Source organism: Carassius auratus, chromosome 1 (genome assembly GCF_003368295.1).
Source record: "Carassius auratus strain Wakin chromosome 1, ASM336829v1, whole genome shotgun sequence".
In the NCBI taxonomy this organism is placed as follows: Eukaryota; Metazoa; Chordata; class Actinopteri; order Cypriniformes; family Cyprinidae; genus Carassius; species Carassius auratus.
In genome coordinates, this window is record NC_039243.1 from 9570213 (window position 1) to 9585723 (window position 15511).

The window sequence follows — 15511 nt, forward strand, 5'->3', positions numbered from 1 at the left end:
CTAGGGAATACAAAAGGGAAAAAACATATGCATATAAGAAAAAGACCCAGGGGTTCAAGGATGGAGAGAGAGAGAGAGACAGAAATAAATAATAGTAATAATAATAATAAAATAGCAACTAAAACAATAACATTAAATACATAAATAAACAAAATAGATCACATACCAATAAACATAACAATATTTCATACAAAACATAAAATTAAACTTAAAATGTATACAAGAACACCAAAAAAGTGAGCATGCATTCAAAGGTTTAGATGCTTTTGTGTTCCTGAAGGTAGTTCTTCTGGTCATCCACCGGTAGATGGCAGCACGCGCGCTTGTTTACTAGTTGACGACGTCCGTGAAGAAGAGCGTGCGTCATGTGCTGCAGTGCTCAGCTCCCAGTGTTTTGTTTTCAACTTCAACACTCTCTGTTCTAGATATACACATTTTAGACCTACAAGGTAAGTGATGAATGAACGGTGAGTTTAGAGGATCACTTTAACAGAGTATTTAGTCTGTTAGTTTCACGATCGAATCAGCCCATATTCTTCTGTTTTCAGGGAGATGCCTGTGTGTTTGCTGGTAAGTGAAGATGATTCACATAAACCCATTCAGCTACATCACCAACAGTCCGTGACTCTGGGTCGAGGACCAGAAACCAAGATCAAAGACAAAAAGTGCTCAAGAGAACAAGGTAGAGATTTTATGCCATCTGAGCAAGTGAGAGATGCAGGCTTCATTAAAGAAACCACAGCTAATTGTTTTTCTCCTCACAGTTGAGTTGAGAGCTGATTGCAGCAGAGGATTTATCACTGTTAAACAGGTATTCTAGAAAATTACACATATTTGGAAAATATTCTAATAATAGGTAGTAGAATAAATACTAAAGAAGCAGAGTAAATATAAAATATAATAATGCATGTTTGAACCACTTGTTTATTTTTTTAACAGTTGGGTGTGAATCCTACAAGTGTGGACGATGTGGTTGTGGGCAAAGGCAATCAGGTACAATGTCATTAAAAAAGCTTTTTTGACAATATCCGACATACTGTATCACAATATATCATTGGTCTGAACTTTTTATTTAAATCAGGAACAATCATTTCAGTAAGATAGATATCGTTGGGTAGTAGATTAAAACATTTAATTCCAAAACGAATATAAAGTAAAATTCTGGTTAAAAATATTCAAATCAGGATTTTCATATAGTTTTCACTAAATAAACACAAGGATGAATTATAATTATTTATATGCATAGCACTCAGTAATGAGAAGCAGTATTTATTTACACATTCCATTCAAAAACATTTCAAGAGAATGAAGAGCACGCTCTTGTTAACCATCATTTATGTGTTAATCAGCATCTGGTGAACTTTGTATGTCCTGTTCTTTCATTGTAATTGAGGCTGTATTGCACAGGTTACTGGTCTTAATATCCTACAAACCACATGTCGCCCAACTCTACAATCAGGTGACCATAAAGCCGGGCCAGAGACTTTACATGGTCAATCAGCAGTATCCTTACAGAGTAAAGTTCACTGAGGACACGTCCACCCCCAGATCTACTGGAGACTTGAGCAAACCTTCAAAGAGACCCCATCAGATGAGCTCTGAGGGGAACGGAGAGAAGATCAGGAGCCCTGCAAACACATCATCAACACCCCGGACAGACCAGCACAGAATGTCAGACGGTTCACCTCCTCCAAAACAGACACCGCCAGCTGAATCAGATAAATCAGTGAGTCTCATTTGGCTTTAGATTCACATGTTCGTCAGTGTATACCTTATGCATCATTGGCATTGAGATCTTTACACCATAGGAGGAATTTGCATATGTATATGTGACCCTGGAGCACAAAACCAGTCTTAAGTTGCTTGGGTATATTTGTTGCAAAAGCCAAAAAACCATTGTGTGGGTCAAAATTATTGAATTTTCTTTTATGGCAAAAATCATTAGGATATTAAGTAAAGATCATGTCCCATGAAGATATTTTTTATAAATTTCCTACTGTAAATATATCACAACTTCATTTTTGATTAGTAATATGCATTGCTAAGAATTCATATGGACAACTTTCAATAGTTTTATATATAATATTTTATATGTAATAGATTTTCAAATAGTTGTATCTCGGCCAAATATTGTCCGATCCTAATAAACCATACATCAATGGAAAGATTATTTATTCAGCTTTCAGGTGATGTATTTTGAAAAATTTACACTTTTGTGGACCAGGGTCACATGTTCATTGCTAAGGGACTTTTAGGTAAGTCGCTTCCTTATATTTCGAATCTCCTAATGTTTTTCTCCAAATAGTTACTGTACTAGATCTCTATTATTTGGCTTAAAGTTTTAAAAGTATGCTCAGAATTTGTTAAATATGCATTTTCTTTTTTTATACCACCTGGGTGAGAAAGATCTGCAAACTGTAGTTAAACTTGATACACTGCCATCCCTGAGTACTTTTAAGTGTTTTTCTTGATCATAGTTTTATTATTTTGTATGACAACATTTTTCTCACTCTGCTGGCTAAATACAAGACAAATAGATAAATAAATCAGACTCTATAAATCATGAATTTACAATAATTTGCAATACAATTGTAACAAATGATAGTTTATACTTGAAATTAAGGATTTTTAGGGAGTAGGTTTATATTGTGCTGATATTTTTGTCTATTTTTAAAGTTTCTGAGCTGGTCTTTATTAAAGCATTTTTAATGTCGACCTCGTTTACTACATTGAGTTCTGACTTTAGACTAAAACACTGAAAAGATTCTTGTTTCCCAGGGATCGGCTGGCCATTGGAGCCAAGGGCTTAAAGTATCCATGCAGGACCCTAAGATGCAGGTATACGCTGTTCTTTTCTGTATATCTTATACTGATGAAATCATTTTATATATTTAGTTCAAAATTTTGTTTTAAACTTTCCATTCATCAGAGAATCTTGAAAACAGCATGGTTTCCACAAAAAATATGATATTGAAAAAACATGTCTTTAGCAGCAAATCAGCATATTAGAATGATTTCTGAAAGATCATGTGACTGAAGACTGGAGGAAAGATGCTGAAAATTCAGCTTTGTCATCACAGGAATGTATTATTTTAAATATATATTTATAGCTACCAATTTTTGTCCTCAGGTGTACAAAGATGATCAGGTTGTGGTCATCAAGGACAAGTACCCAAAGGCGCGCTACCATTGGCTGGTGCTGCCCTGGGACTCGATCTCCAGTCTGAAGGCTCTGCGCTCGGAGCACATGGAGCTGCTCAAACACATGCAGCGTGTGGGAGACCAGATGGTGCAGCAGTGCCCTGACGCTCACAAACTGAGCTTCCGTCTGGGATATCACGCCATCCCCAGCATGAGGTACTGATACCTGCGTCCTGATTGGCTGCTGAAGCAGGGAGGGCGGGGCTTGTCATGAATGAAGTGTTTAGAATGTTTTTTTTCTTCTCAGTCACGTCCACCTGCATGTAATCAGCCAGGACTTTGACTCGCCGTGTTTGAAGAACAAGAAACACTGGAATTCCTTCACCACTGACTACTTTGTAGAGTCTCAAGGTACATTATACACGAAAACGGCCTGTTATTCTAAATTAAACGGAATCTTAAAAATCCTTAAATCAGATTTTAATAACTCGCTCCATCACATGGATGTAAATCATAAAAATAATAGTTGAAAAATGAACATTTGCTTGAAACTCACTCTCAAGCCGTCCAAGATGTAGATAAGTTTGTTTCTTCATCAGAACAGGTTTGGAGAAAATTTAATTGCATTGCATCACTTGTTCACCAATGGATCTTATGCAGTGAATGGGTGCCGTCAGAAATATCACAATAATCCACAATACACCAGTCCATCAATTGACATCTGGTGAAGGAAAAAAGCTGCATATTTGTAGGAAAAAAATCTATTATTAAAGATGCTTTTCATTTTAGACCATTGCTTCTGGCTAAAATACAACTCCTCTAGCCATGATATTGCATCTCGTCTGAATCAGGAGAGAAATATGAACCGAAGAACAAACATGTGGGTGACTTTTTCACTGGAGGAAGCATTATTATGGATTATGGACTCATATTTTGACCTGAAACAATGGTGTAAATTGGATATGTCTTGATGGATTTGTTTCCTACAAACAAGCAACTTTTCTCTTCACCAAACATCAGTTCATGGACTGGAGTGGTTTGGATTGTAGTGTTGTTTTTATCAGCTGTTTTGACGGCACCCATTCACTGCAGAGGATTCATTGGTGAGCAAGTGATGTAATGCTACTTTTCTCCAAATCTGAGCAAACAAAAAAACTCCTCTACATCTACTGTATAATGGCATGAGAGGGAGTACAATTTCAGCTAATTTTGCTTTTAGAGTGAACTATTCCTTTAAATAATATATTTATATAAGCTATACAAGCTGTTTACAGAAACAAGCATTTCCCTGATTAATAAAGGAACACATTAATGCTTCTCTTTCCACAGATGTCATTGCGATGCTGGAGCATGATGGGAAAGTGACGGTGAAAGAAGGCACTAATGAATTGCTGAAGCTGCCTCTGCGCTGTCACTTGTGTCATAAAGAGCAGCCGACGATACCTAAACTAAAAGAACATCTCAAAACTCACCTGCCCTCTTAAATACGCTACTGGTCCTGTATGGGACAGTCACAGGTATTCAATCTGTTAAAAGTCTTTTTGTTAACAGCCCTTTGAGTCCTTCAGTAAAAGTAATTTGTTCTGGATACAGTGTTTTCATTCATTCTTTCAGTCTTCACTTGCATTATGAACATCCATACAGTAATGAATCAATAATATTTTGCACGTCTCTTTGGTTTTATTGAATGGAGTGATTAAAGACTGTTTTCCTTTCACACAAACACACAACTTTCACACAAATGTACTTGATTGAAGCTGAAGTGTAATTTCAGCACTAAAGGAAATTGCACAAATAACACTTTTCAGACAATTTGTTGATTGCTGGGATACACAGGCCATTACAGTCTTGTTTTTCTCGAAACGAACATATTACAATTCCATCAAGCGTGGTTTGTGATGTATACATTACACACTTCAGCTTATTGGCACGAGGGAAATGACAATCATTATGCTGTCCATCCATCTAATAACATTGCCCACATAGAAAACCAATGAGAGTTTAAGTCCCTGCAGACAGGAGTGTATTTCACATCTGGTACAGAAGAACATCTTTCAAAATCAAAAGACATAAGATAAAATACAAAAAATAAAGTTAGATAACTGAAACAGGATTTGATAACATTGCTTTTTAACCAAAATATCTAAAATACTAAGGCAGCTAGTCGATAGCTTCTGTATAAAATTGACTATGCTAAAAAAACTAATAAAAATGCAGTTTAAAAAAAACTGATATTAAGGCTCCTACAGTCTTATTTTAAATAACCTGAAATGTTCAACCTCTAAAGTCTTTTTTCATGCAAGTCTCAGAAAACCCTACAAGGCTTTTGAAAAAAAATATATATAGGAGCAGATACATGAGCTTGTGGACATCTAAGCATATTGCTAGCATATTGTGTTGTTATATTTGTGCATGAACTCGGCTCACCGTCCTTGAGCTTTTCCCTGGAGTCTTGATGACAGATGTCTGTCACATTATAATCCCTGAAGAGAAGCTTTTGTGCATCTCAGTAGCACTTCTTTTGGAGTTTCAGTTGATGTAATACTACGCTGCTCTCCATCAAGCCAGTGTACCTCCAGTCTGAAATGTAATATTGATATGAGTAAATAAACAAACATTTGATCCTGTCCTTGTTTTTCTGGAATTTCCAATTCCCAAAAGTCTAATAGAGTTAGTTCCTCCAAAAATGACAATTATGTTAATTTCTTTCTTCTGCTGAATATAAATGAAGATATTTTAAAAGAATGTTGGTAACCAAACAGTTGACGGTAGCCATTGACTTCCATATTATGGAGAAAAAAAAATACTATGGAAGTCAATGGCTGCCGTCAACTCTTTGGTTACCAGCATTCCTCAGAATATCTTCTATTGTGCTCAACAGCTGTAAGAAACACATGTAGGTTTGGGACACAACATGAGGCAATGAGTAAATAATTTTCATTTTTGGGTGAACTATCCCTTTAAGATGAGCTTACAAATTGATTGGAATGCAGCATTAAAACTGTGTTTTTAATGGGGGAAAAGAAAACTTTTTTTTTTTAACTTACCATAGATTTCATTTCCTGTCTCTCTCCTTCGGTTTTGCTGTACCGCTCTGTCGCTTTCCTGGTATTTTCTACAAACTCCTACATGAACGATTGCAGAGACACCCAAAAACATTTAATGTGCTGTGCACCAAAACAAGACTAATATAAGGGAGCTTGAGGTCAGAGAATGTGATTGGGAAAACCTCTCACCATGAGGGCCTTGTCCATGTAGTACTCTCTGCCCGGGCTGCCGTCGTTGTACTTGGTGTCGATGGCGAAGCAGAGGAAGAGGACGTCTACTACGATCTCAAAGATGGAGAGGAAGCAGTGGGCCACCAGGAAGGAGAAGACGCACACGATGATGAGCGGCAGCACCCAGACGGTGTATTCACGCTGATAGTTTAACGCAAGGACGCCCGCAAACGCCGTACACGACACGATCAACACCTGCAGACACGAGAAACACCTGTTAGACAACTTTAGCATCACAAAATATGAATTATTATACCATTTTGAAAGATTTCTACTGTAAACTTGATTTTGTTTTAAATTTTGTAGTGTGTTTTTATAGTCTATATAATTTTTAATTTGTGTTTTAGACATTTTGGTACATAACATTTTTTAAAATCCTCCCTTGCAACTAGCAGAAATAAAATTATTTTTATATTTTATTTTAGGTAATTTTTTGTTTTGTATTTTTTGGTTTTGGTTAACAAAAATAACTGATATAGCTTAAGTTATATAGCACAAACATTTGTGCTATAGACATAAATGATGCTTCAGATTTAAATTTTGATTAATAATAATAATAATAATAATTAGATTTAAAAACAGCTTGAAATATAAAAACCTTGTTGCTTAAAACAAAGATTAGACTTGTTGCATTGCCAATTAACTGCAATAAATTATAAAGTTGAAGTATTAAAATTACTAAAAGGCTACATAGAAATATATTTAAAAACTAATAAAAAAAGAATTAGTAAATGAATGAATAAAACACAAATTACTATGAAAATTAAAAAATAAAAGCTAAATAAAAAGCATTAATTACTATAAACAGTATAGAAATATCACTAAATGAATTCTCAACAATATAAAGGGTAGTTGCAAATCTGTGAATAAATACCTTTCCTAAAAACAGCACAAAGTCCCCGACACTGTTGATAGCTGCCACACGGAGAGCGTTTTCTGCGAGGATGAAGAAAGCATCTCGTGCAGACGTGCAGAAGTTGGTGCTGTTAATGGCCGTTGCCGTATATGCGTTCTGAAGAAAAGACACATGATTAATGCATCGAATTAAAATAAATTCATATATTTGTGCCATATAAATGACTCACCATGTTCAGGTAAGCAAGGCACTTTTCTAGACACCACAGACAGCAGATACACGCCTTCAGCATGCAGCGTGCACAGGAGTTTTCCTACAGCAACAAAACAGGGCTCAATTTTAAGAGTCTACACTGCCGTTTAAAGGAACATTCCACTATTTTTGAAAATAGGTTCATTTTTTAACTCCACTAGAGGTAAACAGTTGAGTTTTACCAGTTGCGAATATCACCCAATTTTTTTTGGGTCTGGCAGTAGCACTTTTAGTTTAGCTTAGCGTAGATCATTGAATCGGATTAGACCGTTAGCATCTCGCTCAAAAATGACCAAAGAGTTTCAATATTTTTACTATTTAAAACAGGACTCTTCTGTAGTTACATCATATACTAAGACCAACGGAAAATGAAAAGTTGTGATTTTCTAGGCTGATACGGCTAGGAACTATACTCTCATTCCCGCATAAAAATCAAGGAACTTTACTGCCGTACCACGGTTGATATTACACAGCGCCTGAAAATAGTCCCCAGCAACTCTGCAACATTTACATTTATGCATTTAGCAGACACTTTTATCCAAAGTGACTTACAGTGCATTCAGGCTAAATTTTTTTTACCTAATGTGTTCCGTGGGAATCGAACCCACAACCTTTTTCACTGCTAACACAATGCTCTACCACTGAGCCACAGGAGCACTTTTACTACTGTATTTTTCGGACTATAAGTCGCACCAGAGTATAAGTCGCATCAGTCCAAAAATACGTCATGATGGGGAAAAAAAAACATATATAAGTCGCACTGGACTATAAGTCGCATTTATTTAGAACCAAGAACCAAGAGAAAACATTACCGTCTACAGCCGAGAGAGGGCGCACTATGTCTTCTTCAGTGTAGGCTACAGGAGCACTGAGCAACATAGAGCGCCCTCTTGCGGCTGGAGACGGTAATGTTTCCTCTTGGTTCATTTGTCTAAGTTCATTTCTCTTGGTTCATGTTAAATTAATTTTGATAAATAGGTCGCACCTGACTATAAGTCGCAGGACCAGACAAACTATGAAAAAAAGAGTGACTTTAGTCCGGAAAATACGGAACACAAACTAGCCTGTTATCAAAAATAGTGGAGTGTTTCTTTAAAAGTTTCAGCTTTTGGATGCATTCAATTGATCAAAAGCTAAATTGAAGTTACTTTTTGAAATAATAATCTGTTCAGAGATGAAGATCAGCTGACAGTGACTGACCTTTCCTTTGAGCTGACTGTGGATGTAGGTGAGGATGAGGCGGGGGATCTCCACTAGAGTGATGATGAAGGCTCCTTTCACCACGGTCCCCAGATGATAGCGTATCAGACGCAGCACAGACGACACGATGGGCGTGAAGGGCATCTGAGACTTATCTCTACAACAGACAAAGAAAAGGAGGAAAACTCACAACTGTGGTCCTTTATAGACAGATAACGTATTTCCTAGATGACCTCTGACCTGGTGAAGTAGTATGTGACGACAGCCCCGGCTACAGTCATCTGCTGACAGGCGAGGATGAACTCACTGATCCAGATGAGGCCGACGGCGTGGTACCACACCATGTACTGCAGAGGCCCGTCCATCCTGAACTCCAGCAGACCCGTCTGGTTATTCTGCACTGGACTTCCTGTGAGGAGACACTGATCTCTCAAACACTGAAACATCTGATTAAGCATATGAAATCTATTGAATATTGATGATTTATGACAATATTCCTTATAAAAATAAGCAAATTGTGAAATACAGTAATCATTTTTATGTGTGTGAGAGAAAGAGAAAGATGTTTTAATAGCATTTTAGATATAAACTTCCGCAAAATGCCATCAGGAGTTTGATTAATTTGTCTGTACCGATAAATGAATTTTTGTAGATTAATAAGTACATTATAAAACCAAAATGTTTATATATATATATATATATATATATATATATATATATATATATATATATATATATATATATACATATATAAATATATATATATATATATGTAAATATATATTTTTTTACATGTTAGTAAACTATAAAAAGTATATATAATAAATATAAAATTTTTATATAATAAATCTTTACATCTTTATAATTTTTTTTAAATAAAACATGAAATAAGTTATTAATAAATGTAATTAACATTATTTTTTTATATATACATACAGTTACCATAGATCTAATACTATATAAAATGATTATACAACTGTACTATATAAACATGTATATATATATATATATATATATACACACACATACAAACACATATATAAAAAACAAAGATATATTATAGAAATATATTAAAATAGTACAATAAATAATACATTTATTATTTATTTATACATTTATTCTAACATTTTTATATATTTTTATATATGTACCAATATTTAAATATGTACCAATGTTATAATACTCTGTAATAAACAATATTCAATAATTGAAATAATTGAATTGTGATGCAAACAAACTACCATTTAATTGGAAAAGGCTCAAATATCACTGACAACATTTTTTTTAAGTTGTGTCCTTTTAAATGTGCTTTACTGGAGCAAATACATAATAACTGAGATATGAAGCTGTAAGGTCCAATCCTGCGATTAACTCGCAGAAATGCGGCCCACCCCAGACCTTCATTGGTTTGCTCTGACAGACCTGCGGACCCGAGGAAGAGGAGCACGGTGATCCAGTAAACCCAGAAGAGCATGAGCGTGAGGAAGGTCCAGAAGGGCTGCAGGACCAGCAGAGGCAGATGGGTGAAGACTTTACCAGCCACATGAAACAGAGCGATGGTGAGCGCCACACGCTTCCTCATGAAGAACATCAGCAGCAGCAGGATCACCTGAGGAGCGCCGGAACTCAGGATTACATATCTGTATAATAAAAATAATTCATATAGTAGTATTCAAAACCAAACATACGGTGAAAACAGTGGCAGCGATGGCGTAGATGAGCAGGGCTTTCTGGTTGTCTTTGGCCACCTCCAGTTCCAGAGCCGGCAGACTGGCGTTCACAGATTTACTGTGATCCACATACAGCCACCACAAGATCCCCGTCCCACCTGCCACAAACACAAACACAGCCTCACATCACGGCTCTTTATGACTCTCAGCTGGTGACAGTGCCTGCTTGTCCTTTCCTTTATCTCTATGTAATATAGCAAGGTCTCACCGATGGACCCGACCACCACGACAGCTGTGAGGATCCAGACCAGAACCACGGAGATGTAGCGGATCACAACCATCAGGATCAGAGACAGAACTGCAGCACAGAGCACAGACAGAACGCTTCAGAACAGAAAAACTTCTGCCAATCGGTCAGAACAGTTAACTTAAACCCCAAACCATATCATTTTAATACTTGGAAAAATAAATATTCCAGCTAGTAATTAATCATATCTATAGACAGTTAATAAATTAAAAAAAGACAACAAAATTACTACAATTTAAATGAAACAAAATAAAATGAAAACTTTATCTTGTAATGAATAAAAACTATTCAGACATATTTAGTAAAAACTAAAACTAATAAAATTATGAAAACAATTTTTTTACAGGTACTAAATAAGACTGAGATATTAAATATTAAAAGCTACATATTCATGTTTAATAACAAAATATACATATATTTTTTAAATGTTAAATCTAACTCAAATTTAAATAAAATAAAAAAAAACGACAAGTGAAGTCAAATACATCTAATTTGAGCAAGTTTCCAATGAAACACTTCTCACTTTCATTTTGTTTAAATTGATTTACTAAATTAACTAAAAATTACATATATATATATATAATTTTTTTTCTGACATTTTTAAGCACTTTGGTCAACCATGGCTGTTTTTAAATGTGCTATATACTGAACTGAATTGAACTGATATTATAAATATTAAAAAACTATATAGTCATGATTAATAAAAATCAAAAACTAAACAACATACAAAAATACTAAAACTAACTCAAATTAAAATGAAATAAAATAAACAGCAGGTGAAATAAATTTATTTCAGCTAGTTGGCCAGGAAACATTTGCAACATTTTCATTTAGTTTAACATGACGTGATAAAATAACCCAAACTGAAATAATTTAATATAAAAAAAAAAACAAAAAAAAAAAACAATTGAGCTGACCGAGAGCGAGCAGACAAAGGCTCATGATGATCTCTTTGGATGTCATCACTCCAGCGATGACTCGGTGCACCACGCTGTTGTCACTGACGAAAGTGATGAAGGCCTCGGCAAACTTGGCGTAGCAGGAAATGTCAACGGGAATACAGCGGTGAAACACTGGCAAAGACGCACTGCACGCAACAAATGACAAATGGAAACTGATCAAACCTACAATTAAAATATCTACCTAATGTTTTCTGTGTTTAATACTCTTTGCTGTGTTGACACACTTTCTTCAGAAAAAGGAAACTTGGGTGGAAATATTGAGGGGTCTATTCTTGTTTTTAATTTCCAATAGTTATATTTTAGCAATGAATCATCATGAATGCTCTGCATTTATTTCATCCAATTACACACACACACACACAAGTCGTGTTTTAATTGTTAGAGAAATTCATAAATATATGAATACCATTTCACTGTTTACACAAATCTGAAGCAGCACAGCTGTTTTTAACATTGATACTTTGATTATTTTAAATTGTAACAACATTCTTTTGTAAAGTAGCACATATCTGCATTAGTTTAGTCAGGTTTTAGGATAAAAATAACTTTGAAGCTAACACACATGGACTACAAGCAACAAAACTTTTTACGTTTTTACCTTGGATGGACAGGAAGTGTAGGACATTTTGTTGTTTGATTAGGGTGAGATGAATACATGCTTGGCAGAACGTCATAGGAGCACAGATCAGATCCTAGAGACAACAATACAGAAAAACAACACCCCATAACATCAGGACATTCAGCTGTACACCACAGCACGGAGCTCACCGTTAGCTGTCGAGAACTGTGTGAGATCCTCATAAGTCTTCAGCTCGGCGTCCGGACACTTTGAGACGCACAGAGCCACAGACTTCATCTTTCTTCTCAGTATGTCGATGTTACAGGGGTCCAGGAAAAACACATACCTGGGACAGAGCCATTGAAGAAACGGTCACTCAACACCTGTAAAATCTTCCTGAATCACTCCTCGATCTAAAGATCTGCAAAGGAAAGAGCTCATGTTCTCACACACTTTCTGGACGTGTGGTCGCGGCCGCTGAGATCTATTCCTGGGATTTTGGCATTCCTCTGACCGCAGGTGTTCCCGTAGCTGTCGTACCCTGATATGAGTCTGGAGGCGGCCCCTGACGCTATGGCGAAGCCACAGATGCAGAGCTGCCATAGAAACAAGATGATGGTCAGGACACGGTAGACAGCAGCAGATTTTATTAATAGGTAATATTTGTCCCCTATAAAAACAGACAGCATGAAGAAAATTAAATACACTTCATTTAAACACTTATGACTATAATAACAAAATGACATCAGACAATGATAACAATATTGTTTATACTAGTAATAAATATTATTCATTCTAAATGTTTTTGAATTGGTTATTGTGTCCAAGTTGCTTTTTTTTAAATATGTGAATCTAATTTCTTTATATTAATTTCACATGTCTGTTTTCCTACCATGCCCACATTGAAGAGGATGAACAGGAGCAGCCATGGGATATCTGTGCACTTCCTCTGCTCTAAGGGTTTCCACTCGCGGCTCTTCTGTAACGGGGAAGTCGACACACACAAACTCTCTTTCAACTTTTTTTAAAAAAATTGCTAAATAAATAAACTACATGCAGAAATAATTACTGTATATTCATGTCACATCACATAACTAACTAAACAACAAAAATGTAATTGAAATAATGAAAACCTACAAAAAGACACAGAGACTAGCAGTGTCATTTAAGTATTTTTTGTATATTATGTTAGTATTTTTAATTGACCTACACATACACACACACACACACACACACACACACACACACACACACACACACACACACACACACATACACATATATATATATATATATATATATATATATATATATATAAATCTGTCATGAAACTCTAGACAGCACAGGCTGATGGGTCCTTAATGTAACTGATGACATTATTAGCATTATATGACCTGTCACAAGCTGATTGGTTCATGTTGCACACACAGCCAATGAGCTTGCGCCTTACATTTAAATGGCTGATTAGCATTCGCTTGAGGATTGCAGTGCGCTTTAGAGTTCCCCTGAAACCCTCCACCTTCCCCAGCTCCACCTGTATAGATCTGATACAGGTTATTTTATTTGCTATTTGTGCAGAAAAAAAAATACTCACAGCACCATACCAACTAATGTATTGGCAGTAGAAAATAGGCTTGAAAAAATCCATGAATTTTGAAGACTGGACATTTTCCATGAGGGTTAACGGGAATGAATGGGAAAAAAATTGGAAATTTGCAAAATCACACACACATTTCTTTATTTCTATTTTAACCTGTTTAGTACTCATTCAACTTATTTTATTCAGTTTGTTGCAAAGGTAACATTTTATTTACTTATATAGATGTTCTAAAGTTTTCCACCGAATATTTATATATTTTATTTCAGCTTTCTTTTAATTCACAATAAATATTTTGATAGTTTAAAATAACAATAACAACACTGGTGACCAGTTGCCCTTTCCAAAAATAAAAGCTTCTCTTTTTATCCTAAAATGTGATTCTTGAGAAAACATCGAAATGAATGGGACTTTCTGAACCCATTACACAGACCTTCCGTTTTATTAATATACAAGACCCTTGCCTTGCTTGCATATGAGTGACTGTGATATGATTGTTTGCGCACATAACTTCATGCAGCGCATGTAAGGTTAGGTGTTCGAGTCAAGTTCCCAGATGTCAGTCAGCATGCATTCACACGGTGTTTGTTGTGTGATGTCTTACCTGTGTGCTACCGCAGCATCCCATAATTCCTGAGCTGATGAGAATCACAAACACACATACAGTGCTCAATCAGGCAGTCGGCAGCAATCTCAGAAGACTAGAATGTAAAAGTTGCAAATTGGTAATAAATGAGTACAAATGCGTTTAGAAACAAAGACACGTCCGCTATGGAATCGCGCATGAATACACAACTCACTCGAGTCGCTGTTGTTAGTAAATGGATTAGGATGGTGTTTTTTCAGGATCTGACGTGCTGTAATTCTCCCTCGAGGATTCCGTGACAAGGTGAGGGCGGAGCTGAGCTTCCCTGCTTTCCTGTCCTCCTTCTGTCACACTAGAAAATATTAAACCAGTGTCACACATTTCAAACTCCAGTTCTGTCGGTGTTACATTTTCGCGAGCTACTCGAGTCTGACCTTCCACAACTGAAGATAGATCAAGATTAGGACACGTTTCACGTATGTTATGCTTTATGTCATTGAACGAGTCTTAAATGCTTTTTTGTACAGATTCTTTTGTAATGATTCGATGATTCAAGGAATCAGATAGTAATCTTATTTTTTCTCTAGTATTCAGTAAGTGTTAACTGCGATAGACGTTATTGTTTAGGAGAAAACTACAATTTAGGACACTGTGTTGTTAATGTCAATAGGAATAATTGTTAAATATAATATGTATTGAATAACTTAACATTACAAATCGGAAATCGACAAAATGTTACAATAATCAATCGTGATCTATGAGAACCTTATCGGCAACAGTGGTTAATAAAATAAAACAGTAAACGTATATGTAAATACCGCAGAGGATACTGCAAACACTTACCTGGAAAGAATCTGTGAAGATGTTCATTCAAACGAATCGTTTGAACGAACCGATTCGTTACAGTGATTCGAACTATTGAGCTCGTTTACTGTGACTTTAGCACCATCTAGCAGAAAGAATGAAGAAGTGCGATCACATAATCACCCCTGTCACAGTATGGAGATCAAGTGGACATGGTTTTTGCGCAGAGAAAAAATTGTGAAAATCTTAAAATCATAAGGTAGTGTTAGCTGAAGCTACAGATTATTTTGTAAAAATCC

The 15511-nt window shown here is 35.8% G+C and overlaps 2 protein-coding genes across 6 annotated transcripts; one reads left to right on the plus strand and one right to left on the minus strand.

The window, feature by feature from the left end:
• Nucleotides 1–323: 323 nt before the first annotated feature.
• Nucleotides 324–4729, plus strand: aptx (aprataxin). 2 transcript variants are annotated; one of them, XM_026232008.1, is made up of 9 exons: nt 324–449; nt 549–682; nt 765–811; nt 940–993; nt 1460–1726; nt 2779–2838; nt 3131–3357; nt 3449–3552; nt 4471–4729. In XM_026232008.1, exons 2-9 carry the CDS (start codon nt 553–555, stop codon nt 4623–4625), a joined length of 1044 nt encoding a protein of 347 aa, XP_026087793.1. In that variant the 5' UTR covers nt 324–449; nt 549–552; the 3' UTR covers nt 4626–4729. The 2 variants fall into 2 exon arrangements, with proteins under 2 accessions (XP_026087793.1, XP_026087874.1); XM_026232089.1 differs by lacking the exon at nt 324–449 and having other exon boundaries at nt 543–682; nt 1408–1726.
• Nucleotides 4730–4799: 70 nt separating this feature from the next.
• Nucleotides 4800–14936, minus strand: slc44a1a (solute carrier family 44 member 1a). Of its 4 annotated transcripts, none has more exons than XR_003278513.1 (17): nt 14427–14935; nt 13118–13204; nt 12679–12821; nt 12435–12571; nt 12265–12358; nt 11622–11791; nt 10666–10755; nt 10416–10555; nt 10150–10336; nt 8968–9136; nt 8728–8884; nt 7505–7588; nt 7294–7431; nt 6378–6614; nt 6189–6266; nt 5569–5721; nt 4800–5192 (listed from the first exon to the last, which is right to left on the minus strand). XR_003278513.1 is itself a non-coding variant. In XM_026231759.1 (17 exons), exons 2-17 carry the CDS (start codon nt 14448–14450, stop codon nt 5701–5703), a joined length of 1956 nt encoding a protein of 651 aa, XP_026087544.1. In that variant the 5' UTR covers nt 14451–14460; nt 14623–14936; the 3' UTR covers nt 4800–5700. The 4 variants fall into 4 exon arrangements, 3 of the variants coding, with proteins under 3 accessions (XP_026087544.1, XP_026087455.1, XP_026087665.1); XM_026231759.1 differs by having other exon boundaries at nt 4800–5721; nt 14427–14460; nt 14623–14936; XM_026231670.1 differs by having other exon boundaries at nt 4800–5721; nt 14427–14523; nt 14623–14935.
• Between the last annotated feature and the right edge of the window lie 575 nt (nt 14937–15511).

Excerpts from the sequence above, each read along its gene's own strand:
- slc44a1a (XM_026231759.1), bottom strand. The coding sequence starts at position 14,450 with ATGGGATGCTGCGGTAGCACACAG. Across the intron at positions 11,792-12,264 it reads ACACTTCCTGTCCATCCAAG|TGCGTCTTTGCCAGTGTTTC; the intron begins GTAAAAACGTAA and ends TGTTGCGTGCAG. Across the intron at positions 6,615-7,293 it reads TTGTGCTGTTTTTAGGAAAG|GTGTTGATCGTGTCGTGTAC; the intron begins GTATTTATTCAC and ends TCGTGTCTGCAG.
- aptx (XM_026232008.1), top strand. The coding sequence starts at position 553 with ATGCCTGTGTGTTTGCTGGTAAGTGAAGATGATTCACATAAACCCATT. Across the intron at positions 3,358-3,448 it reads CACGCCATCCCCAGCATGAG|TCACGTCCACCTGCATGTAA; the intron begins GTACTGATACCT and ends TTTTCTTCTCAG. Across the intron at positions 3,553-4,470 it reads CTACTTTGTAGAGTCTCAAG|ATGTCATTGCGATGCTGGAG; the intron begins GTACATTATACA and ends CTCTTTCCACAG.